We start from the raw sequence: 27,790 nt of genomic DNA, 5'->3' as shown, positions 1-27,790 counted from the left end.
CTTTTATTCAAATGAATGTAATTATACTGTGTGGATTCCAACACTGAGTGACTTACCAAAATCTATGAACTGTTTCATGGAGAGAGGAGAAGGTGAAAATCTGGAGTAAAAGTCGATTTGCTTGGAGATGGATGCAGTGCTCATCAACGTCCTGAAAATCCTCATGTTTGCGGTGTTGTTCCAGAAAACCCAGACAAGCTGTCATGAAGTGTCATGTGGGGGTTTCTATCATTTCTGTCTGTCCGCAAGACGATCTGTGCTCTCGAAAGCCGGACGTGAGGACTGGCACGCGCAGAGCTTCACTCCTTTGAAATCGATGATGATTCAGATCTGCATGAAATGCGCGTTCACGCGTCTGTTTCTGAATAACGTAACTGCGAACATTAAAGAGAGTATTTAATCTTGTAGGTAATGCTTACGTGGTGCGTGTGCGCGATGACTGATAAACACGACAGCATGTGTTTACGAGAGACGTCAGCGCACATTGGGCCTCCTGTCCACCGACAGCTCTCCGGCAACAGCAAACACTGAAAATGAGGTCACTTCTCGGGTGTTTCTTTGGCTTATTAAGGGAAGGTTGCTAAATAGACGCGACGCGTGATAACACGGCGTGCAAAAATGATTCAACGAGCCAAAGAGCGTCCGATTTTGTTTTACTTCCGTATTATTGCATCGTTTGACCACGTGCCTTTGTGTGGCGCTGCTGATTGGTTACACCGGTGGCAGTGCTTCTGCGTACGTTTCTGAAGGGGAACGCGTTCTCGCCCAACCTGGCTGTACCCAATATGTTATAACAGCATATTATATTCCATTTTGTGTTTTAGAATACACACGAGGGAACCGGAGATCTGGCTGAACTGTTTAGACAAGTTTTATTCGGAACACCGCCATCACGCTCACCAACCGCACGGGGTGCCCTCTAGTGGCCATCAGGTATTGTAACAACTCAAATACATTACACTGGCTGCGTCCGAAATCGCATACCGTGACAGTACGTATCGAATTTGAATAAATAAATACCTATTGGCCGTTAAAATAGTACGTTCTATATAGTACGAGTGAGAGAAGTATGAATCCATTTCGGACATATTGCGTCCGCCATGTTTTATGGTCATGTGACCCGTATGCTCTTTGAGCCATGACGTAATGACAACCTACACGTGGGCGATGGTTAAAAAAACATAGTTTAGTCACAAGAAATTCATTTATGGCACTTAGGTTAAATAAAGGATGTAAAGCTTTCCGCTTCATTTATTTGATTTACTTTGGAACTTTGACCGTTGCTCAGCTCCCCTGGAATCATGGGATAGATAAGTGTCTATCCCGTGGAAGTAGGCCATTTCGGACGCAGCCCCTATGTCAAAAGATCTCCTTTTTCTTCTTTTTCGACAGTTTTCCCGTAAATTTCGGAAGAGCACGAATTCCACGAAACTGCAAACATGCGTGACGTAAAAGCGCGAAGTAATATGTTACTATACTGCCACGTTTGCCATTAACCGCTCAGTTGGACCTATGCATTATTTACTTCTTCATCTTTGTTTGTTTTTCGATAAAGAATATACTAACAATATGTACAGTGGTTAAAGAGTAGCCTAGCCTGTGTGAATATTCATTGGCTGCGTCACAAATACCCCCACTTGCTGTCTTTGCACTTGACCAATTGACTTCTTTAATTTCCTGTTTTTGGCCCAAGTGTTCTAGTGTCCCATGTGAGCATGTAGTATTTGTAACCCGATGTGACACACTTAGCAAGTGCAAACACGTAACGTTTATTATTGTGGTGTTTTTTAATTATGTGATAAAAATAAGTTTTGCTAAATAAATAACTCTGGAGTTTTCACCCATTTGTTTAATGCATCCCCGGTGACTCGGCCGGCACCCAGCCCGGCCTCCAGTTCGACACCCTGTCCGGTGCTGCCGGCACACCAGCCGGCAGTCAAACTGGCCCCGGCCAAGTCCCCCCACGGACCAGGACTCCCCCACCTAGCACGAGCCCGTTTGGACTTCCTCCCAGGGACTTTGTTGTTCCCCCACTCCCCTGTTTGTTATTTTTATTGTCCCAACCCATTCATTTGAGAAAAGTCTCCAAAACCCTGCAGTGATGATATCGGTTAAAGACTGAGACAGGAGAACCTACTAAACAGTTTTTTAGCATCTTTGAGACATGTAAGAATCAATTTCTTCATATTTATTGTGCTTATAAAATAAAGGCTTGGATATGGATTGGTTTGGATACAGGTCAGGGGTGTCAGAATACAAAGATTTAGTCAATAATCATGAATAGCTATGATTATATACACTCTCTGGACAAACTGTGTCTGCCTACAGTCATGTGTTAACTCTGATTCCTTGCCCACCCTTGCAAAAAAAAAAACACACAAAATAAACTGACCAATACCATTATTTTTTTCATAACACATCTGTCTCCAGCAGTTTGAAGTGTCTTTTTCAAACACATGAGCTTCATATTCACCTGCTAAATTTACATTTCTTTAAATGCATGAAGGCATAATAATAGCACAAATGGGTCAACTCAATATCATGACAGCATTTCACACTTATATAATACTTAGGCCTACAGCTTTTGCAAAAGGCTTCAAACATGTATTGATGCTCAAAGCGTGCATCATGTCCAATCTATGTAACTGGGATTGATTTTAAATTGAACTACAATATGAGGAGTTTGGTTCCGAAATGAGAACTTCAAAAATGTCAGCTTTATTTATAAAGCGCTTTTTACAATTTTCATTGTTACAAAGCAGCTGTACAAGAAAACATTGACTATAAGCAAAACATATAAGGTTATGCAAATCAAAACACAGGTCAAATATCAGACACACGATAAATTCCTATATGCAGTGTTAAATAAATAAAACTATCAAATTCTAGCAGCCCCCCCTGCCAGGCAAACAGTGCAAAACAGTATGCAAACGGTGGCGAGGAACCCAAAACTCCATTGGAGGAGAAAAAAACCTCAGAGGGAAACCAGGCCTAACCAGGGGATTCCAGTTCCCCTCTGGCAAAAACTGCAGCCTCTGCACAAGCTCGACAGTACTTGCACAACAAGACAAAATAAAAAATAATTAGATTTAAGATTATCATTAATAATTTTGTAGAGTCGCCACATCCTTTGTCCAGCTCTATCATCACAGCATTTGTCAGGTCTGGGCATGGACTGCATCCTGCCCGCTTTAGTAACAATGAGAGTAGAGTGATGTTCTGCACTCTTTGATGCAACAAATGCATCAGTTGTTATTGGAAGTGTTCCTGGTTCCGGTTGATCTAACTAGTGCAGCCTAAACCTTCAAAAATATATATATATATATATTAAAAAAATCATGTGTTTTATTGTGCATTCCAATTAAAATCATTCAAACTGCAGTTGGCTTGTTTTAATTTAATCCCTAATAACAAAACAATACAGCTAACCAACAAAAAAAAAACGGTAACATAATAAAAAGCATGTTTTAAAAAAATGTAGTTAGTAAAAAAATGTAGTGTCGCATTTAAACATTTGATTACCGGTTTAATGTTTATTATATTTGAGTGGGGAAAAACGCTGAACCGCTGCGTCATTTTGATCCTCTCCGGCACCCGTCAGGCGTGTCTCTGCGGCTGCGCACCCGGAAGTAGAACAGTGGTAACAAAAGCAGCGGATTCAGCAGACAGTTATACACCCTCAGGTCTGTTAAAACACACTTTAGCATGAACGAAAACACTTTACTCGTGTATTAATAACACAGGTCGGTGGTGTATCGCTCAGTGTGGCTCTAAAGATGATCTTTGAATGCATGTGTGTGTAGTGTGAGAGGGCAGAAGTCAGTCATAAACACCGTCACTGCGGTTCTCTGTTTAGTTTGATTCTCCTATAAATGTTTTCCTGCATGTATTGTACATGTACAATTTGACGTTATGCTTAACAATTAAAGTGGCTCTCTTTGTTTTCTGTGTATATGTCAGTTGCTCAAACGCTCAAACAGAGAAACCAGTAACGTTACGTCAGCTGATGTTCCCATGAGATGGTCTCCGTGTGCGTAACACGTAAAGTCCTGTTGAGTGTGTTGTGTATTATATTTACTTATTATATTGGCATATCTAGGTGCAAAACAAAGCAAAACAAGCAAAACAAAACGTTTGTTAGGTTAATAAAATAACAAAATGAAGACACTTCCTAAACGTTCTGAGATGAACTGCACATGTGGTTATTCTGCATAAATTAAAATTCCCATTAACACCAGTTGATTCAGAGTATTCAAAGGTTTTTATTAAAGGTCTTATGTTGCACTTATAGTTTTTCTGTTATCTGTAAAAACGTGTAATTCTTCAAGCGTGCATCTCTTGTGACTACAGTGGTTATATTATGCTGTAAACCTCCTGACATCACATGCTTCAGTCGGTGTGATCTATCGGAAGCAAAGTTGCTGTAAATGTGAATTTGGTTCTTTAATCTTCTGTGTGTGAATGTTGACCAGGATTTGTTTTTCTTTGTTTTCAAGAACACTATACACTGACTGTAATCTGTTCATTTAAGAGGTTTAGAGAGCCGTCTTACTGCTTTGCTCTGTTGAGAGAGTCAGGTGCGGGCAGCACACAAAGAACAGATTAGAGCGGTCTGCAGAGAGACCAATGTGACTCTTGAAGTGATCCGGTTAATCTGTCTGAAGTGAAGGAGACGGTGGGCCGACGGACAGGGGTCCGAGAGCAGGTGGAGGGGGTCTCTGTTTGTTTCTCTCTGGATATGTTTAACTGTTTGTAACTAGGGAAAGAAGCCACTTAAGGCCCTCTCTTATAGTGATTTTACTACAATGGACATGACGTGAAGAACCACCTAAACGCACCGCTCTGACCTTCAATAGAAATAGCAATGTTATGAAAGATGCCAGTGTTCAAAAATGAAATTTGTTATTCTGTTATTTGTTGTTTTTCTGTATGTATGATTAATTTGCTGTAAGGTGACTATGTATGCTAAGATTATTCTATAATGACTTTCAATACAGTGACTCCCAAGACTTATTGGGAAGCTTAGGCCACACTTGTAATGCGTATATATCATGTAAAAAAAAAAAGCATTTGGAAACAAAGGTTTCTATGCGATTTTGCTATAAATATTAAGCAATTGCTGTCAATATTTGGCATTTTTTTGCATGCAAGTAACTTCACAGGTGGTGTTATTAATAAATCTTGTTGATAGCCATCCCTCTTTTTTTCATTTCTGTCCTTCCTCGTATGTCCGAATTGGCTGTTTTTCAGGAAATGGATAAAACACTGTTCTTTTTAAATAATTTCATACTGTGTTGTCAAGGTTGACAAGCACTTTTTAAAATACTTTCTATTAGTTCAATATTCAATATCAACCCAGTGACAAACATGAAGGGTGACGAATAATCATTTATGGCAGTAAAAATTGACAAAAATGGAGAGAGAAGGTTTATGAAGGACAGAAGCGATATATTCATTTCATATATCACATATATTATACACCATGTCATACATGCCCTACTTTTGGTCATAGCACAATGTAACCGATGTCTTTGTCGTGTACATTGAACTATTCAATGTGGTCACTTAAGCAAACCTATTGGATTACAATAATGATGAATGATACAGTATCAGAGTTCATAAACTTCTTATTAACAATCATCTGCAGAGCGCTGTTACCAAATGGATTGTACCAAAAATACAAAATACCCCCTGAAAGACTTTTGGCCTCCTGACTCCTGTGTTTTGTTTGTTTGTAGCATCATGTCGGATAAAAGCGAGCTGAAAGCTGAGCTTGAGCGAAAGAAACAGCGTCTGGCTCAAATCAGAGAGGAGAAAAAGAGAAAAGAGGAGGAACGCAAAAAAAAAGAGGTAAAAGACGCACTGTTTTCATTACAATTAGTTACGCAGTACATTGCGGGCCGTAATCTAAAGCGTTACCGTGTCATTTCCTTTCCGAGGGAATATAAACTGTTTTAGAGTAATTTACTTTTGTTAATGCGCTCTGAGCCTGGCAAAAACAAAGTTCTGCAAATGCCAATTGAAATTAGAAATAACTTTAGTAATATAGTGCGATCAATGCATTGAATCTACTAGAAACGACTATAACAGATTTTGTTGGCTTCACACATATAATATAAGCCCAGTCGTTTCAGTTTTCTGGGATTTGACTAATATGCTTAAAAACGAAATATCAGGAGATCAAACCAAATAATCTATTGTCAGTTTTCATTTACATGATGTTTACAACTGAAAAAATGTAGAATGCAAGCAAGAATTCACAAACTACAGCTGAAGTGAAATGCAGAAAAGAGAAGGATTTAACAGGGGGTTTTAAACGATTAATCGCATCCCGAATTAAAGTTTGTGTTGACATAATACATGTGGGTGTACTGTGCATATTTATTTCAAAACAAATACATTTAGGAAATATTTGCATGTATATATTTTGACTGAGCTAAATTATTGTGCTGTGTGATAAAACTGCACATTTCCGAGTGGCCTTTTATTGTGGCCAGCCTAAGGCACACCTGTGCAATAATCATACTGTCTCATCAGCATCTTGATATGCCACACCTGTGAAGTGGATGGATTATCTCGGCAAGGAGAAGTGCTTACTAACACAGATTTAGTGAGGCATGTTGTGTACATAGAAAAAGTCTTAGATCTTTGAGTTCAGCTCATGAAAAATGGGGGCAAAAACAAAAGTGATGCGTTTTTTTTTTTGTTCAGTGTATATTTATATATAATTAAAATGTATTGACTTTTATTTTTTTCATAAATACATACATGTATATATATATATATAAAATTTATATGCACAGTACAAAGACATATATTATGTAAACACAAACTTTAATTCAGGGTACGATTAATCACGATTCTTTCATCTTGCATCAGACACATACGGTCTCCATTTATAATTTTTCCAGTAGATGATGCTCATCAGATCTGAATGTAAGTTAATATAGTTTGATTGCTGGTTTTAAAAGATTTTTGTCCTCCCATGCAGTTGTGTTGGTTTAACTGTGATTTGTGCGTGTCAGGCCGAGCTGAAGAAGGAGGCCGTTCCACCGCAAGATGATTCAGACCTGGAAAAGAAGCGCAGAGAGACTGATGCTCTGTTACAGAGTATGGGCATCACCCCGGAAGTGCCTGTCGGTAGGTCACGAACACTCCCGGTGAAAATCTAATGCAATTCAAAATAGAATGCTTCTCAAAATCGCAAGCTCCAATCTAATTGGCTACGTCGTTTTTCAGGAATACATAGCATCTTTATAATTTTCTTACACTGTAAATTCAACGTGTATTTTCCACAATTTGTATTTTCACGTCGCTTTAAAATATTTTCTGTGCTATTATTCAGCCGCTGGTCTATCTTGACACCAAACATTTCACATTTAGCAGGATATAAATGTCACATTAAAAATGAGTTTCTGCTTGAATGTGTATTTCACCTGTCCCTAAAATGAGCCCAAAGTGGTACTAACAAATGTAGAAACCCAGTGTTGTGTACTTCACTGATCAAACACAAGGGGGCATACACGCTCCACAGTCAATTTGATCTGAACTGAGATCTACTGAAAATGTAGTTAAGCTTGTCATTAATCGTAAAATGATTAAATAGGCTAACCTTTTCTCCAGCTAGATTACTGTTAATGTCAACAATGATGATGATAAAATAAAACAACATTGATGTCATTTGACATATGTTAAACAGGCTACATACAATTTAATAAAATAAAACATTTAGACGTGAATAGAATAATATTAAAACATCTATAAAACACTTTTAAGTTATACATCTGTGTGAACTTAGTGACAACAGACTTTATACATCCAGTAAAATCACCTTGACTTTAAGCCACCAACAAGTTGGTTTGTATAAAAGCTGACATCATTTGGTTGCAAATGCCTTTTTGATATGTTGTATCTCTGCTTTTAGTTCAGGCACCCATGTCTCCCACGGCCAAGTCTTTGGGGACCCCAAGTGAAGCAGGGAGCCAAGACTCGGGAGACGGGCCAACCGGACCACGGTATAACATCTCTCTCTCTCTCTCTCTCTCTCTCTCTCTCTCTCTCTCCCTCTCTCTCTCTCTCTCTCTCTCTCTCCCCATTGTTGTTCATGTTTTTGTGTGTCTGCAAGGAGGAAAAGACTCTCACACTGACAATCACTGAAAACAGAAATGTAATGCACTTCCTATCTAAAGCCCATTTTATCCCAGAGCAGGCTTCTCATGTACAGTTGTCTTCTTAAAGCTGAATTGAAAGACTGCATCGCATATATAGAAACCCCTCCTCAGTTTGCACTGTGACAAGACTGCAGAAGTAGAAAGAAAGGTTCAAATAGATATACTTGAGGATAAAAAATCTTGTTTAAAATGTATCGTGAGATATTTGGGGTTTTAAATCAGTTGTTAGCTTTCATCTATGTCAGAGTTGCTTTCTCTCTAGTGTTTTTCAATCAGTTACACGTTTATTATGTAAAGTTCGTTTTTGTCCTTACCATTCATAACATCCTTATGACTGTAAATTAAATAAGAGATTCTGCCACTTAATGCATCAGGTTCATTTTCGACGTGTCACATCACAACCAAAGTACAGACATGCATTGGGGGTTTGAAGTCTACATAAGACCTGTCTGAGCGGTGTGCAGATGCTGTGATGAGCGTTTAACCCCTCATTACAGCAGGAACACACACACACACATTTACAGATGCCCCCCTCGGGCCTCCGTGTCCACTCATGTCCCACATCACTGCAGCACTTCCTACACACATGGAGCTTGTGTTACCCGCTTCACAAACACACAGTCATACACATTTCCTCAGTACAGTCATCCACACTCATGACCACAGACACACACAATCATCACGCTTTTGTTGGTGATTAATTGTTATCCAAGTAGTTTGTTTGCGATTTGCAAAATCAGTTTTTCTTTTTGAAATATTACACATAGAAGAAATCTTAATATACCTAATATATTTTAAAAACAAAATTAACACAGTATCAATGGCTTTGGCTTTATAGTTTATTTTGGTTCATATAAACCATAACGAGATATCTTGAAAAATTGAGGAAAGTAAACAGTTCTGTGTCACGTTTGACTGCCATTTACATTTTTCCTACTAATGTCCCAGAAATGTCAATTGCTAACATTTCTCCAAATATCTTTTGTTGTGTTCAATAGAACAAAGACATTTTCGCAGATTTTCAGCAATTTAGGATAACAGAATATTGCCAGAATTGACCTTTTTGGGTCGAGTATCCCTCTTAGTCCAAAATAAGTGTGTGAACTAGGGCACTTGAAATATATTTGAGTACTTTTTTCACCTGGGCAGAATGTTGCCACATCAGTGTACGTAGTTATAAAATAAATGTATTTCTGGGGTTTTGCTTGGAATTGATAATAACATGGATGTTTATTATACAATTGTAATATATTTCTTCACGATTTTCTCTTTCACTATTTAAAATCCTTCATGTTAACACAGCATGCAGAAATATTTGCATCGTTGATAATGCACAATGTCAAAGGTCCATATACTGTATAGGCCAAACTGTTCCAATTTAATTTATTGACTGTAAAAAACAGTATTGACCTAGAAAGGTATTGATTTTGTGCTTTAACTGAACTTTACTTGTGTTTGTGTAAGGGCACAATGATCATGGTTGGCTCCAATAATAGTGATTATGCGCATGTGTTATAAATGTGTCTGCTTCTGAACTAGAACCGAACATCATGTCAAATAGATGTTTATAAACACGAGCACAGATGAACCACATGAAAACCTGTTTTTGTTTTGTGTGTATAGAAGCTTTTCTGTCTGTGTCTCTGGTCCTGTTTACACACGGCGTTAACATTCACTATCACAGTCATCTAAGCTAGTAAGACGTATCATCACCCGCTCACAACACATCTTCTGTTGCTTCTGTATCCAGATAACTGATCCGATCTCTTTTCCCGGAGTAATAGTTAAGCTTGGAACAAATGGTTTTTGTAAACCTTTACCAACCTTGACCAAGGTTAACCTTCTTTTCAGATGTTAGATCTGAACTGAAGATGTCAAGTAATGATGTTTTGTTATGATGAAACTGAACAGTGTATTTTTTTATGTGAAACCATTGCCGGCTGTGGTGTGAGAATTGCACAACTGGCACTTATTGGCATTGGTTAGATCCTGTTTTTAGGTGAACGTTTAGGTGGTCAGTATTGTGATCATTAAAGTCCCAGTGGAATAAACAAATATTGCAGCGTTTATTGTAAGTAGTTTATCAATATGTGTCAGTCTCTTTTTAAAATTCATGTGCCCTCATAATCCTCAGTTAAAATCTGAAAATGACCTTCCGCCCTGTAGTGACTATCCATCTTAAATGACGCAAGTTAGACGGCTTGGGCGGGGCATCCATTAACTCCTCCCCTTCAAATGTCAGTCTGCTACCAATCCCATTTAAAAATGCAATGGCTGTTTTTATACATCCAATCAAATCGCAGCGAAAAATGCAGTCCCCGCCCACAATTTTTCTCGGAAATGCATCAAAATACGGAAATAAAAGGATTGCAACCTCCGGTTCACAGGGACTTTAATCAACATGCATTATTTGGCCCTTAACTGCTCAAAATAGTTTTTGATAACATCTCTTTCTTAATGTCTCTCTGTCCAACTCTCTCTCTCTGTTTGACTGTCTGTCTCTCTAACATTGTCTGGCGGCTGTGATACTAACAGGACTCTACACTGGGACTCTGACCCCTCTACCGTTCTGCTTCACTCTGAGATGGGGTACTACAGTACATTCATCCTCTTCTCATTGACCCTTCACCTCTGTTCTGCTCTTTTAACCTCTGAGCTGTTCATTCATAGAGGAGTCATGATGGATTACTAGTGTCCTCATATGGTGCTTTTCCACAGCACGGTACTGTCAGGTTTAGCACGACTCGGCTCGGTACAGCTCACTTCACTTCGGCTCGGTTTGCTTTTCCACAGCAGTTTAATACCACTTAAAAGTGGGCTGGGTACCCAGTGGGAAAAGTCCCCGGAAGTGAGGTGTGCCGTGCCGCGCCGTACCGTGCAATACTATGCAGTGGAAAAGCACCAATACTGCACTCAAGCAGCATCACACTCCACATCAACACCAAATTTTGAATTTAATAGAGGAAATTAATCTGTAATGTGAGCACATTTAAAGAGAATTTTACACCTGGTAACAACATGTCTTTCGCAGTTGAGACTGATGTTTTGTGCATGTATTCACTTTACACATGTATTTACGTTCATGTTTTCTCCTCTGTGTGATCATCCAGTCGTGGGCCACTGAAGTTGGGGATGACAAAGATGACTCACGTGGATTTCCCCCCTAAAGAAGTCGTGTCCTACACCAGAGAGACGCAGACCCCCACAATGACCGCACAAAAAAACGGTGAGTTCAGCTGTGATTACACACACACAAACATCGACTCTTTGAACATACAAATGCTGTAGACTTATTTTTCTACTTCTATACTGTATATGGAGAGATGCATTTGAACAGACTGTTTAATGCTGCGCACAGGCAACATCAGTCCATTCACAGAGATGGTAGAAAATGTTTAATGATGTTTTGAAACTAAAAATAACTAAACTATACATGCTAGATATTAGGGGTTGAACGACTTCGACTTATCACATAAAAGTCGACTTCAAAAAAATCTGGTGACGTCATTATTAAATAAAATAAGAGCTAGGGAATGTTTGCAACAAGATTTGATGTTTGGCGGCGGTAAGACACTCGTGTGTGCGGGCTGCGGGAGAATGGCGGGACTCCCGCAAAATAGCCTCTAAATATATAGTATCCAAATACAAATAAACTGTTATTCATGTACTGTACAAGAGCAACAACAACTACACTAAAATAAAACTATTTTATAGCGCGAGGTTGGTGGTAGCGGGGCTATGCAGTAAAAGAGCAGCAGGTGAATCTCTTCAGGAACCTAAAGACTTGTACACACCGGGACGATTATCGCACATGCTTATCGGCAGCGTTTTTCGAGACGTTTTTCGACGGTCATACCGAAGCGATTTCCACTGGCGATGAGCCGTGACATAGATGGCACTTAATGAAAAACAGAAATACTCTGTACACAAGGTGGCGCCGCACAACTTTATGCTTCTGACACACAAAAGAAGAATTCATATTGCTTCCTCTTCGTCAATGTGTGCTCGGCAAGACCATTTCGTGCTTGAGGGCCGCCAAGTAGGGTTTTACTGTAACTTCAGCAGCTCCAGGCACGTGAACAAAAACGTACATCTCATTGGTAGGGCAGGTTTGAACATGGCGCGTCAAACAAAAAAACTAGCCTGATGCGTTTAAAAAAAATGTTACGCCTGCCGTTTTGTGCGCACTCACATTGGCGCCGTTTGTTTAGTCAAGCCATAACGTTACTTCAGATCTGAAGCGTGCATGCAGACCAAACTCCCCTTGCATTTACAACAAGTCAAGTGAAAGTGTCATGTGCACTAAAAAAATTAAACGACAGAAAAATGTGAAGTTTGTTTGTGACGGCAACATCAATATATTTATTAGCCTAATGCAGCTGACGCTTTATCATAGCGGACTTACAAACGCAGAACATCAGTGACACGGCAGCCAATATGAGAAACATTTTAATTTCTTTCTTTCATGTTTTATTAAATGTGCAACAGGTACAAAAATATACTATTAAAAGATATGCGTGTATAAGCAGAGCGCACTGAAATCTATGTAATGTTAGGCTTTAACGTTACTTGCGAGCTTTTGCGGCGTCCAAACAAATCGTGAATGTTGCTGCTGAAAACAGGACACATTGTGAATGAAACGTGCAGTCAAGATGTGAGTGCCGTGATTGTGACATAACCCCGCTGAACTGGGTGGAAATGACATCGGTCCCGCGGGCTGCTCTCTTGGATCAGTCAGCCTCTTCTTAAAGGTACAGTGTCGAAATCACATGACCCGTGACTAGTTCGTGCAACCCCTACTAGATTTGAGTCCATCGTTACTACAACAGACCTTAAAACTAACACTTGTTTTCTTACGTGGCCTTAAAACTGTATAGATTTATTGTGTCCATCATGGTCTGTGTCATTGGTCACAAGTTTTTTTTGCATCCACTTTCATTCATACAAAAACACAGGTGCAGGGAAACGAATCATTGAAGAAACTAGTGGCTTGTATGGTCTCGCATCATCTCAGGGTGATTTCCAGGCAGGTTGAACGGTAGAAGGTCACTTTAAGGGTGCAGGTCTGGCAAGAAACAAACAGCTCTCAATAGCACACACAGTAATGAGAGGCCAGAATGAATGACACGTGTCAATCATAACAGGAGACTGAGTGGAAGCTCAAGCCTCTGATCTGAGCCCGTGTGAGAGAGAGAGCAGAAGTGTGTGACCCTCTTTGGAAAGGATCTGACTGTAGTCAACGTGGAGATGAAATTGCAGAGACTCGAGAAACATAAGACGTCAAGGCGAGCTTAAACTCCAGCGCACACACACATCCGTTTACAGGGAGTGCAGATGAAATGAGCAGTAGGTTAGTAGAGATGTGACTGTGTGTGTGTCCAAATGCAGGTCAGAATTTCTCTAATTGTTTTTCAGTAATTTTATGTCCTTTTCAGTCCAGTGTGTGTATTACATTTAGTCATTTAGCAAATGTTTTTATCCAAAGCGACTTACAAAGACAAAGACTCACAAAGTATTAAAGCTATGTGACCTCTCCATCCTTACACCCACAAACCCAGAAATACACAACATCACTGCTCTCTGTGTTTGTGTGTGAGTGTTGATGGTATTGCCGGAGATAATGAATGGTCATTTTAATAAAAGCTTTTTAGTGTTGGCGACTCTCAGATAGGGCTGTGCAATATATCAAATATCACACATGTGCATATCACAATATGGTTTGCGATAAATGAGCCATTTAATTCCTAGAAACGTTATGTAAGGTCAAAGTTTTAGGTCGATGCGGATGGTATAGTATCTATCTGGCACACGGATGTTAGTTGGGATATGCGTGCGTGCACATGATAGCGTGACGCATGGCAATCAACAACCCGTCGCGAAGCGAAATTTGATTTATCTTTGTTTGTTTACAAAACGTCAGATATTTGAAGTGCAACAGTAAAACATGGCTGTTCACAAAATAATGTGAAATATAAGCTGGCTATGTATTTTCTTTGACATAATTTAATACAATTTAAATTGATTTTAGAAAAAATATATCGTATCGCATTATTTAGCATGCTATCGCACATATCGAATTTTTCCTCAATACCGCAAAGCCTTACTCTCAGAGTTTAAGACTATTTAATTTATAAACATTGATCTGATTTGTCTGGTATTGTAAGCACATTATATCATTCTTATTTAAGCAATTAGCTCTCTTTTGTTACATATAAATGCTTGGACATCTTTACAACAATAACTTGCACCCGTCATGTGATTTAACAGCATCATTCATGGGTTTTAAAAATGTTAAATATTTATTTTGTTCAGCAGTTAAATCAGGCATTTGGTTTAGGACCACCGATCTATATAAATGACTGGATTGCTCATAGATCGCTTAACCAATGGCAGGCAGTGAAGCCGCCGGAAGTGTTCGCGCCGCCATGTTGGTAGGCCCAACTGACAGAGAGCGCCGTTGAGTTACAGTCAAAAGAACGATCTGAAAACAATCATATAAAAGTAAGGATGGCCTGTGGACAACAAGCAGAACCCTCTTATCATGCAGAGAGTCACATATCTAACCAGCCCTCTTGTTTTCTGCAGACGTGTGCTTCAGCGAGCAGGTTATGGGTGTGCGTGCTGAACGGCTCTCAGTTGTGGCACTGGAGCTTGTGCGAATATGAAATGGAATTAAAGGTGATTGTTTTAATCGCCCTTGAGCTCAGAGGAGGGTTAATGTCCCGTGTTAATCACGTCAAGCCTCTCGTGTGGAGAGCGTCGCTCTTATCGTGAGGAACCCTCTCAACAGACACCGGCATTTCTAAATGAATCTATTGTCCATCATCTCTCCCGCACATTAATGTCACCATTCATCAGCTATCGGCGAATGACGCGTGAATACACCGTTAATTATAGGGATAATAAAAACCAGCCGCGCTCGTTTTCTTCACTGCTCTGGTTTTACAAACTTCTGTCCTGAATAGTTTGTCGCAGATCTTCACAGAAAGTAATGAGAGATAATTTGAGAGAAGTGAGACCAATAAATATGTTCAGTTTTGCAGATACGTCATTCACCTGAACCCGTCCCGCGCGTTCTCTGATCTCTGAGGATGTGTCTCCGAAGAGGCGCGCATGTGTCTTTGTTGCTTTTCGTCGACGGCCCGTCGTTCATTCAGCCGTGGAGGAGTCCCGGTGCTGTTTTTGCTCGTTCACAATCACAGACGTGGAAATCAGCATTCGGAGGTCTCCGTCTTTTTTTCTGCGGGCGTCCAACACACTCCGTGCACCTGCAGAGGACATCAAAGAGCATTAGCGTTGTTCTCGTACAACCCCTGACCCCACGGGGCACTTGCATTAATACATTGTCCTTTGACAAAGCCTGCCGATTACCGGCCTCTCTCTCTCTCTGTCTGCGTACACCCTCCCCCTGCAAAAAGCTTTTATTTCTTGAGGGATACAAAAGCTATAATTGCTGGTGCTTTGAGACGAGGTGTCGATGGGAAGGGAATCTGCCATCAGGGTGAATTCTGTTAAATGTTTCTCTCGCTCTCTCCACTGTGGGGTCACCAGGATCACTTGCTTTTCTCCAAATGGGCATTTTGGCTGGCAGGTGCATTACACCCCTTATTTTGAGATTGTCTTTCTGCTGCTAATGCCTGGCAGGTTGATTGCTCGGGTCTGGCTGGCGGAGAAAGGGCCGCGGCGCGTTCGGGCCTGGACTGAAAGACACTGATTACTGTTTTCCTCCGAGCCTGATTGAGGCCCTTGAAAGGAAAGATTTTAACCTTCTCTCCTCTCTCCTTTCTGAGTACGGGCCCGGTGCGGCGAGATGGGCCGTGTCATCAGTACGACTGTATAAACTCATCAGAACGAACCCTCCGCCTCTTCTACCCGGCACCTTCCAGAGAGACGCGGACACGGTTCCGATGTAAAATATGACAGATGACATTATCATTTTGATTAAAGGGTGATTTGTCTGAAATCAGTTTTTGTGCTCATGAAAGAAAGAAAAAACAAGACCTTAATGCGGACATGAAACTAATTTACTCGATGTCATGTTGTCTCAAGTCCTTATGACTTTCTCTTGCATCAAATGTGGTTACGATGAACCGGGTCTGTTTAACTCCTAATATACAGTTTAAAAATCATGAAACCCAACGTGTGTGTATGTGTGTGTGTGTGTGGCTTACAGCTGGTCCGGACGACAGCTTCATTTAGCTGCTCATGTTTGGGGGGTGAATGGCAGTCCCCGGACCCCCTACCGACTCCCTAATTGCACAGACTCGTGTATCTAGAGAGAGTCTTGACTAAGAGCAGTCAAGCAGAAACGCCTGTGCCATCCCCGTGCCACCACACACACAATCGCAACCGAACCATCTGCCTGACACGCACACAACCGTCAGCTGTCTACCACTGGCACCTGCTCGCCCCGCATGTGAGGGATGCTCTGTTCAATAGTCCCGGTCTCAATTACGGCAGGAGTCTGTTGGGTGGGCTGTAGGTTAAGACCTCTGTGATGTCCTTGCACCCTGTAGAACTGAACGACTCGGAATGTAGATACAATGTTCAATACACATGCACGCTGAGGGTTGTTCTCATGGACTCCAGCAGAATGAGCCGGCCGTTGGCGCTTGTTTAGTTAATATTTAAAGCAGCTGCAATCCATCTCCTCGTCTTACCTTGAGTTACACTGGTAATCTTATGTGGGTTTATAATTTGAGTTGTCAGGGTTTTATTTAGCAGGAAACGTCAGTTTGACGTCATTCGACTTCAGCCCACATAAAAATAAGTACATAAAGTGACCTGCGGTTTCATGTTTTAAACAGAGGTGGCAGTAGAGAGGCAGAAGAAAACACAATGGAGATGCTGCCATGCACAGTCCTGGTTATTATTTCCTTTTACAATTTACACGCATTACCTACCAGCCAGTTGCTTTGTAATCTTTAATTCTTTATTAGGCAGGTTTCCATTACAGATTTACGCACTCAAGCAATATTTGATAGTAGTTTTGGGCCATTATATAAGATATTAATTCAAGTAAATTCCTTACATCCTGTCTTTCCAAATGTTCTGCACAAACATACCGCAAATGGTCATGTGACTTTTTCGTACACCCCATGACTTGTTAATACAACAAAAAGTGTTTCCATTGCAGATTTGCGAAATATTCCTTTATCATATTGTCTGAAAAACCACCTCATGTACATGTTTTGGTTGTGTATATTTTCAATGCGCTATTTCAATTTGCACATTTTGAGTAATGGAAACGCAGCTTATGTGGTATATTGAGTGTGTTGCGACAGCCTACGGGGATTTGACTTTTTTCCACCTCTTTATAATAAATTGGGCTGTTTTTGTTCATGTATCTTACATATGTAAATGATCCAAGTTGTGATTGGCTTACATGACTTTCACACTGAAATTCAGCCAAATTGTTGAATACTGAATGGATGTTGAGATGTAAATGCGGCTATGTTCATGTTCTCAAGGTTGTGATGTCACAAAAGTTTCTGAAGGTATTTGTTTTGTGATCTTGCAGAGGAAGAGGAGGATGAAGAGGCTCCGCCCCCACAGCCAACGGTCGAGGCGGAAAAAGAAAAACCCCTGGAGACACAGGAGGAAGAAGGTAGTGTGTACAGCACTCTTGCCACCTTTCCGGTTGTTTAGTTTCATTTGTTTTTAAAGGGACCCAAAAATGAAAATTCTGTCATCATTTCCACTCCTCCGAGTTGTCCCAAATGTGTATAAATGTGTTTGTTCTGATGAACACAGAGAAAGATATTTGGAAAGATGCTTGTAACCAGACAGATTTTGCCCCCCGTTGACTCCCATAAAGTCAAAAGAACCCCAGAACTGTTTGCTTTCCTACATTCTTCAAAATGACTTCTTTTGTTTTCAAAAGAACAAAAACATTTAAGATCTGTTTGGTTATAAGCATTCTTCCAAATATCTTTCTCCTCGTTCATCAGAACAAACAATGACAGAATTTTCATTTTTGGGTAGTTTCCCTTTAACAATTGATATTATCGTGAGTCATAAGTTAACACTGATTTTTGATTAAAATAAACTCTGTGAAAGGGTTTGTAATGATTGCAAGAGAACAATTTATTTTCTTGCCGTAATATTATATAAATAAACATTGACAACACAAATTATTCATGTGAATCATGTACAAATTTAAATTAATAATAAAGAAATCAAGGCTGTGGTAGGGCTCGGCAATATAGGTAAAGTTCCATATTTTCCTGATTGTAATGGCAATTAATTTACAGCTGCGAAAAAATAAAGCATTCCAAATTTACATTTGATCAGCATTACTAGATGCCATTTCAGTCCAGCATCTGTTGAATTTGAACAAAATGCAAATAGAAATAATATTTTTATTTTCAATTTGGGAGAAATATTGTTAGTAGTCAAAGATCTTAAAATATTAACAAGATGCGCCACTGCTGTTACATAGAATTGCGAGGAATGCAACGCTCTAGCAATATGGCCGATGGCGCTTGCCATCCTTGCCGAAAAAAGGTGATTTTTAGTGCAATTTAATTTAAGATACAGTTCATGTCATGTTTAATTATTGATTAGAAATATGCCGTTTAATTATGATTTTTACCAGCGATTTTTGAAATATCCGTCTTCCCCCATTCAAGCAGATAGGACTGTGGACTTGCTATGACGTAAATAGAAAACATGGTGATGTGTTGCAAACATGGCCACCGAGTGGCACGACATCCTTAAACGAACTTTGTAGTAGTTCACAGAATTAAACAAAAAATGATAATTCAAACTAAACACACACCTATAAACCGTCTCTGATGGTGTCTTAATTTATAAATCGTGATGTTTGATCTTTTGCTGCAAAGTTGTAATTTTGCTTCTGTATTTGTGTGTAGCTCCTCATGAGCTGACAGAAGAGGAGAAGTTACAGATTCTGCACTCGGAGGAGTTCGTGAACTTTTTCGATCACAGCACGCGTATCATCGAGCGCGCTCTGTCCGAACATGTGGACGTTTTCTTTGACTACAGCGGTCGGGACATGGAGGAGAAAGAGGGGTAACAGAGGATCACAGACATCCTTATCCAGATCTCCTGAAGCATTATATTCCCTGCCTAACCTTGACTCTGTGTGTGTTTTCAGAGAATTGCAGGCCGGCACGAAGCTGTCTCTAAACAGGCAGTTTATTGATGAACGCTGGTCCAAACAGCGAGTGGTCACCTGTCTGGATTGGTCTCCACAGGTACGTGACCTCGTAAACTTCATAAATCTGTCCAGTCAGCTCCTTAAAACGTGTCACTCAGATTTCAATCCAGCGCTGGGGACTCAGATGTCATGTACAAGTGAAGACATTTGACCTCAGCAACAATCAAAGGATAATATATATGGTGAAAGGAATATTCATAATTTATTCACTTTGGTCTAAAAACACGACCAAATGTTCATCTGCTACGTTTCCAGCGTTGGCGAATGTATCCATTTAAACCTACGAATATGGATGTAGAGATGAATGTCACATTTACTTTGCGTTCATAGCAGCTTTTTGAGGATCATTTCTTCTGGCCGCTGTGAACAGAAGCCCCCGTTTGATGTTTAGGAGTCACCGTGTCTAGTTCCGTGTAACAGATCCAGAGTTGAATCCCCCTCCATCTTACTGCACATGTGTGTTATTTGTGCAGGAGTTTAAATGTGAGCTTCTCGTCTCCCGGTATCATGCGTTTATACTGTAGTTCACCAGCCTACAAATGACACAAGTAAATTTGTGTATGTCACGTGTTAAAGTATTTAAAGAGAGAAGCCACTGAAAACGGTGTTCCAAACCCACACGACTTCCCCCGACATGTGGAGAAAGATTACACAATGTTTTGTTAAAAGTTGTCTGCTTTCATTTTCACTGTTTCTTTATCAAGTTAAACATGCTGTATACGAAAATCACATTCATTTGTTTTACCATCGACGGTACTCACCAAATTTGTTCTAATACATTTAGGTATTATTACTCGTACGCAGAAATGATGACAAGGTACCGGCTTAACACTGAGCTCAAAACAACCGTTTAACACAACATTTACTAAAAATCATCGTCCGAAACTTCACAAGTGCACATTTGATGGTCTTTTATGACTAATAGTGTCCTCACCAACCGAGTTCTAGACGTAGTCACCCATCATCGCTTCATCCCACCGTCCCTGTGCTACAGAGCTTTCTACAATGGGAAAATCATTTTGAAAATAAATGACAATTTTGTACAGTTTATGTGCAATATACCGATATGAATAATGCTAAATATAAACATTGATGCTACATGAAAATAAATATTACCACAATTATAAGCACCTCAGAATTGTACAAGAACTATACAAAATTGTTACATTATTGTTACAATTCAAAAATGACATCATTGACAAAAGAAGATATTTGGAGAAATGCTTTTGCGTTCATACAATGGATGTCAATGAGACCAATGTTGTTTGGTTGTCAGCATTTTTCAAAAATACAAATACGTTTTAAAGTCTGATGTCATTTTCACTTTCCCCTAAACGTCACATGAATAACTGTTGGTCACTGGACGTGTCAATTTTCATTGGGCGGGTCTCTGCTGCACCGAGGACTGATGTGTGTGTGTTTTCACATGTATATGTTTGTCTAGTATCCAGAGTTGCTGGTCGCCTCTTACAACAACAATGAGGACGCCCCACATGAGCCTGATGGAGTGGCTTTGGTCTGGAACATGAAATACAAGAAGACCACACCGGAGTTTGTCTTCCACTGTCAGGTACACACACACTTTCAATCACACCGCTCTTTCCTCCCCGTATTCTACATAAACACGAACACACTGAGATCTCACAGGTGGCCTGCAGATACATTTCATTCCAGCATCTCTGTCTCTCGGTCTTCCTGCACAGTTCCTGCGTTCTGTGACTTCACCCTGCTGGCATTCACACACACACACACACACACACACACACACACACACACACACACACACACACACACACACATGTAGGAGCAGTTCACAATAAACAGTCATCATTTGTCTTCATTTTTGACTTTTTTTTCAGAACACAGTGTCGCAAAATGTCTTTCTTACCTATTCAACACTGAATCTAACTAAAAGCTTGTTCATCAGGTTTTATCATCATGATGTCACATCTGTTGAGTGATGTTGAATCTTCAGTGTGTTTGGCCTGAGGTGATGTGCTGTGGACCCGTCTGAGTGGAACCACATGTTACGCCTTCAGGAGCGGATAAACACACGCACACACACCACTATTATCACATAATAAACCAGACCGTGTGTGTGTTAGCCTTGCTTTTATATCCCGGTGGGGACATGCACATCAACTCACGGGTTACTCGTTTCGGTCCCCACGGGCACATTTTTTTGAAATTTTAAGAATGCAACACGTTTTCTACAATCTTTAGGTTTAGGGGTTAAAATATACAGTAGACATGTTTCCCATAGACTTTTGGAAGATCGCAAAAGTAAGATCTGTGATTGACAAAGGTTTACGATGTTTACACGTCTTGTCTATCAAGATAGTTCAACACAATATTTGACATTTTTGGGGACATTTGTGCCCATTTTGCATTACTTGCGAGGTTTCTATGCGCTACGGCGTCTGATGTCCCCGCCAAAGGATGTAGCTGCTTTCAGCTTTTAGCAACTTGTTAGCAACCACGGTTTTAAAGACACAATAAAGGTTTTAAAAATCACAAGAGGGTTATAACTAGTCTGTTTTATTTCATAGATGAACATGTGAAAACATCTAGAGGTTTTGTTAACCACAGACCTTATTTCAGGCGAAAGCCATTCAAAAAACACAAAGACTTTAGACCGGGAGGCCTAAAATGCTAACTCGCTTCCGGGGTTTGCATACGAAATACGTCATTTCTGGGGCACTCGATATGGAGTTCTGAATGTCAAAGCTTCCTCTGCAGTCCACCCAGATATTTTTCATCCGATCCTAGCAGAGGTCATTTACATAAAGAAGTCATAAAGAAATGTATTGTTTTTCAGGAATACAAAAAATTGAAATCTGAAAAGATTATAGAAATATAGAAAGATTTATAGAAATTTGAGAAGATTGTTAGGTAGTTCTTTAGACTAAGTGACCACAGTCTGTCAGGCTAGAAAATAGACAAAAGTCATAAGAAGCACCATACGTAAATATAACCGCGACTATAGTATTTGTATTGTGGGTATTTCAGTCCAGTGTCTTTTTGAATTTCAACAATATCAAACCTGAGGACTGACATTAAGTCATCCAACAGCAATGTGACAAGACGCATGAAAACTGTGAGAAAAGATCAGAGTTATCACATCAAATAAAATATTTTCACTTTTGCTATATGCGTGTAGAAATACTGTGTTGCTTAAAAGTGAATATGAACTTGAGGTCTTGAGGTCTGGAGCATATTTTCTGTTATTTCACCTGTTTCTCCTCTTTTCAATTTCTGCAAATAGAAACCATATTTTTATTTAAAATTAGTAATTCACAAAATGAAATAATAAATTCGTAAAATATTTTTCTAATTATTTCCACGACTGTGTTATAATTCTTCTTAAGACATACATGTGTAAGGAACTGGCTCAACATTTATTCAATTGAATTATTTTTACAGACATGAGCTATGTCATCAAACGGCTGCGAAACTATTCTATCACAAAATCTCCTGAGAAAAATTGTCACAGTGGAAATATTTCACTGCAAGATCTTTTCACTAACCTTATAGGAGCAAAAATTGGAAAGGTGGTGAACGTGATCTTGGAAATGACGCTATTGTTGAAATAAATATCCCAGTATTTAATTGAAATGTCTCTCTTCTCTAGTCTGCGGTCATGTCTGCAGCATTTGCCAAGTTTCATCCTAACCTGGTGGTGGGCGGCACTTACTCAGGACAGATCGTCCTATGGGACAACAGAAGTAACAGACGCACTCCGGTCCAGAGGACACCTCTGTCTGCCGCCGCACACACGGTACGTGTGACATCACACAGCACGTGATACACAACAGCAGCTAAAGTTCAACGACATTTGTGAAATGATTTTCTCTTTTGTTTTTCAGCACCCAGTGTACTGTGTTAATGTGGTCGGCACGCAGAACGCCCATAATCTCATCAGCATCTCTACTGATGGAAAGATGTGCTCGTGGAGTCTGGACATGCTGTCCCAGCCACAGGTACCCATAATCCCCTGCGTTCCTTCCATCACAGACCCGCAGCCTCCCAATACATGCTATTATAACACGTTTTTCATCATTTGTACAATAGCATTGTTAACTGTGAAGGTCATTGTCAGTAGTTCTGAACCCGCCCCACTGAGGACCACATTCCCAGAGTTCTGTATTTCTACCATTAACGTCACGTTATTGAGTTTCCACAAGCATCTGCTAAACCACAGTGGCATATGTTAATGATTTTTAAATCACACTTTAATAATACTAGAGCTGTGGTGTTAACTCTGTGTGTGTGTGTGTGTTTATAGGACAGTATGGAGCTGGTGTTTAAGCAGTCAAAATCTGTTGCGGTAACCTCGATGTCCTTTCCTCTGGGTGATGTTAATAACTTTGTGGTGGGTAGTGAGGATGGATCGGTCTACACGGCCTGTCGCCACGGCAGGTAATGCACACAAGCCTCACTGCATCTGTACATGACCTGGAAACTTAGCTTAGAACCATTTTACATCCGCATTAACATCCACGCCGGGTGATCTCATCTCAAGAGGTTAGCGCGGAATACAAGTGTAAACAGGATGCGAAATGGAAAAAAGATCAGCGCACTTGAAAAACATGTTCTGGTAGTCATGATTGTGACTGCGTCGCTATAATGCTGATCCGTCGCATTCTAAACGTCACAGGGTTTGCCATGTGACATGTAAAACAAGTATGACATTCTTGATCATGGGCTTTAGGCGTGTACACACCGGCCAGTGTTTTTCGATGCCGATGAGCCGAGTGAACGTGCCAATTCACTCCCTGACATAGATAACGCTCGATGAAAAACCCCGGCACTCTTCGTCGTTGGTATCCATGTGTGCTCGGCAAGACCGTTCGGTGCATGTTTTTTCCACTTTCCTAGCGATCAGCAACACTCGTGTAGATGCCTGACATCATAAAATCAGATCCCACCCCCCCACAACACTTCTTAACACAAAACCTCACGTGATCATAACAATTTTGTGTTATCAGCATGTCATTCATGATTTAATGTTCCAAAACAGACGTTTAGACGAGACTACAAGACTCAAGTCTATAGGGCTTGATGAATGTTTGAGCGTCTGTAGGTGAAATCTGTCCATATTTCTGAATGAAATCAAGTGAGTGTGTGAGCTGCGGTTGTGTTTGTGTGTGTTGTAATGAGCTGAGAGTAAGTGTTTCCTCTTCATTTGTGATGCTGTGATTATCTCATCCTTCACACACACACATGACTGTTTACCTCTCACTGTAATGACCACACACACACACACACACACACTCACGATCAGCAGTGTGCGAGTGTTAACTCACTGATGGCAACATGCTGAGATGCTGATCACATACTCACTGCCATTGAACCGTGTGTGTGTCTGTGTGTGTGTGTGTGTGAGCAGTCGGGCAGGTATCAGCGAGATGTTTGAGGGGCATCATGGTCCAATCACAGGGATTCACTGTCACACGGCAGCGGGGCTTGTAGATTTCTCTCACCTCTTCCTGACGGCGTCGTTTGATTGGACGGTTAAACTCTGGAGCATTAAGGTAACACACAGCATTCATGTGCACTTATTTTATTAAACAATCAATGATTGAACCGAAGGAATGATCACACGATTTCTCTCTGATGCAGAATAACAAGCCACTGTACTCGTTCGAGGATAACTCGGATTATGTTTATGATGTCATGTGGTCTCCGGTCCATCCCGCTCTCTTCGCATGTGTGGACGGGCTCGGCCGAGTGGATTTGTGGAACCTCAACAATGATACGGAGGTTATACACAACACACACACACACACACACAATAAAACGACATGAATGTTTTAAATCAGCAGCGACTAAAATACCCCCTTGCATGTTTCAGGAAAACTCAAAGATGGGTGACAAAAATGCAGTCAGTCAGAACCAGAACATTTATTATTTTAAAAGGATGTGTGATTTATAAAATGAACACATTTTATATTAACTAGTTCAAGTCACAATATGTAACATTTTGTTATGAAGTATCCAGAAATCACTTGCACAGTGTGATATATTTCATGCAGTTGTGTACTTGCTCTCCCAAATGTTCCCAAGAACGTGCACATCCAGAGAAATTCCCCTGTAAAATAATGGCCCTTGTTACCCTTGTATTTGTCGCATATCAGTGACTTAATATCCGCTGCTCCGCACGACCCTCAGTTTCCGGTCGCAGCACCGTGGAAGGGTTTATACAGCATCCGGGACACAGCATCTGTCGTTCTGTTATTATGGATCACGATTGGTCTTTGGCGAGTAAAGGACGTAGTTTTCTTTTTACCGACGACTTTTTAAACACACAAAACTGTGTAGCATTATGCTACCAAATCAATTTACAAAGTCAATTTACGTAGCATTACATTCCACTTTCCTTACGATGACATCAAATCAAATTCATGCATAACATGGTCCGTGAACACGACGGGCCATACGCCTCTGGATGGTATAGAAGCCATGTCCCATAATTCCACTCTCCTACATAACGTCATTTAGCTTCCGTTGTTGTTTCGAAAGTGCAGTATCTAGCGGTCCAAATGTACATATTGTGGCTTTAAAAGTTTATTGTTCCTGTTGTTGTACTGTTAAATATCAGTATTGATAATCATTACCGTGACGGGACGTCTGTTCACATTTTCAGAAATGTTAAATGTTTTAATGTATAGCCTACTTCATTAATGTCTAAATATGAGTGATGAATAAAATGTTGCTTGGGCCTCATGGCTTCTTTTTTTTGGCTGTTACGGTAATGAGAATGTATTTCAACTGCTAAATGACTAAATGTAAAAAGCTGATTTAAAAATGTAATTTTATGAATTGTGTGTGTATAGGTGCCCACGGCTAGTGTGGTGGTTGAGGGAAGTCCTGCGCTGAACAGACTGCGGTGGTCTCAGTCAGGCAGAGAGATCGCTGTTGGAGACTCCGAGGGACAGATCCACATTTACGACGTCGGCGAGGTGAGAGAGTGGACTTTACTTAAGACACATCAGCCCTCATCACTGACTACACACGAGCAGGTTCAGCTACTGGGCGGCACTTTCACTTTCAGCTCGCTCTCTCGCTTCTGTTCTGTCAGTGAGACGGCTGTGTAAAAAGCCTGTGCTGAGCTTCTAAAGATGACATGCGCTACAATTACACATCTGTCAGAGAGGGGCCCTAACAGCAAGGCCCTTCAGGGGCCACAGAGGGCCCTTGTCACTCATGTGATGATGGGATGAAAGCAGATAGAGTAGAAAATCAGACGGAGGATTGTTAGATGGGGTCGGTTCACGACGACAGGTTCAGAATAGCCCGACCCGGTTTTTACACCTCAAAACAATGTTTTTACAAAACGCTCGCAACATTGTCACGTTTCTGTTTCCCCGCAGCAAATCGCCATCCCGCGGAACGACGAGTGGACGCGCTTCGTGCGGACGCTGGCGGAGATCAACGAAAACCGCGATGATGCCGAGGAGCTGGCCGCCCAACGCATCGCCGCCTGATCGTCATGGAAACCGGCAGCAGATGTCAGTGACAGCTGTAATCAGCTCTCTCTTTAGAAATGAAAGGAGTTGAAGGATGATTTTCATGCGCAAACCTTTGATTCTGCTTTTTGTTTGGAATATGGAATTCATCTCCCCAAGACCAGAAGCCTTAACTTTTGCATGCAAGAAAGCCAAGAAACCAACGAACATTTTTCGGTTCATGTTCAGGATACAAAAACCTATTACGCACAGACAAACATCTCACAAAATCTGTCCGGGGCATATTTAACATCAAAAGAAATAAGAAAACTGAGCCTTTCTTGGGACCATTTTTAAATGATGGTTAAGCACATTTGACCTAGTCAGGTCTCATTACTAAAACTACTGTTGAGCGTACAATTACAAATAAAAAGAAAATTCATAATGGTCCCCAAATCAGGCTTGGTTTTCTTAATAGGCGAAGACATAATAATGATTGTGTTGGACTAGACAATGGTGGAGATCTACCTCTGTAACCTCTGGATGTCACACTTTAGCATCATGTTTTGAGTTTCTGTTGCTGTGGACCAAATGCTGGAATGATTTATTTCAATTGCTCATTTTCAAGTCTTGATGTTGGTGTTTCTGTCCGTGTAAAGAAAGACACGAGTTTGATTATCAGTCTGTCTGAACTGTTTCACATGTCTCTCGTTGAGAGCAGCGTCTTCCAGTATTACACATCTGTTTTAAAACGGTAACTTTGGCAGGAACCAAACCAGCCAAACCTTTGATAAGTCTGTTCTTATTTACCTCGGTCAGTCTTCACACTTGCTGTAGTATTTAAGCAACAAAAAGAAATGTCTCAACATTAATTATAACGCAACGGTTTCTTACGATGTTTATCTTTAAAGGATTGTGCAAAAAAATCTGTTTCAAAATGTAAGCATTGTTGATTCATTTCAATAAATTTCGATATAGTCATGAAGTGC

The 27,790-nt window shown here is 40.4% G+C and overlaps 2 protein-coding genes across 10 annotated transcripts in view; one reads left to right on the top strand and one right to left on the bottom strand.

Moving 5' to 3' along the window:
* pdk1 (pyruvate dehydrogenase kinase, isozyme 1) overlaps window positions 1–878 on the bottom strand; it is a 5,383-nt gene extending 4,505 nt beyond the window's left edge. For 3 of the 8 annotated variants that reach the window (XM_079464597.1, XM_079464595.1, XM_079464599.1), the window contains exons 1-2: window positions 420–674; window positions 57–355 (exon numbers count right to left, since the gene is read on the bottom strand). In XM_079464597.1, the coding sequence (XP_079320723.1) occupies window positions 57–165 (109 nt within the window). In that variant the 5' untranslated portion in view covers window positions 166–355; window positions 420–674. Of the gene's footprint in view, window positions 1–56; window positions 356–419 lie in introns of all 8 variants that reach the window. The other 5 variants (XM_079464596.1, XM_079464598.1, XM_079464592.1 and 2 more) reach the window with 4 other exon arrangements.
* dync1i2a (dynein, cytoplasmic 1, intermediate chain 2a) lies at window positions 710–27,790 on the top strand. 2 transcript variants are annotated; one of them, XM_079464591.1, is made up of 16 exons: window positions 710–933; window positions 5,739–5,850; window positions 7,026–7,140; window positions 7,925–8,015; window positions 11,282–11,397; window positions 17,692–17,778; window positions 19,046–19,205; window positions 19,291–19,390; window positions 20,798–20,923; window positions 22,985–23,131; window positions 23,220–23,333; window positions 23,639–23,772; window positions 24,743–24,887; window positions 24,976–25,116; window positions 26,190–26,315; window positions 26,727–27,788. In XM_079464591.1, the coding sequence occupies exons 2-16, from the start codon at window positions 5,743–5,745 to the stop codon at window positions 26,838–26,840; spliced, it is 1,824 nt and encodes a 607-aa protein (XP_079320717.1). In that variant the 5' UTR covers window positions 710–933; window positions 5,739–5,742; the 3' UTR covers window positions 26,841–27,788. The 2 variants fall into 2 exon arrangements, with proteins under 2 accessions (XP_079320717.1, XP_079320716.1); XM_079464590.1 differs by lacking the exon at window positions 710–933 and adding an exon at window positions 3,536–3,683 and having other exon boundaries at window positions 26,727–27,790.

This window comes from Barbatula barbatula, assembly GCF_947034865.1.
Source record: "Barbatula barbatula genome assembly, chromosome: 9".
Taxonomy (NCBI): Eukaryota; Metazoa; Chordata; class Actinopteri; order Cypriniformes; family Nemacheilidae; genus Barbatula; species Barbatula barbatula.
This window is presented reverse-complemented; position numbering and strand designations above follow the sequence as displayed.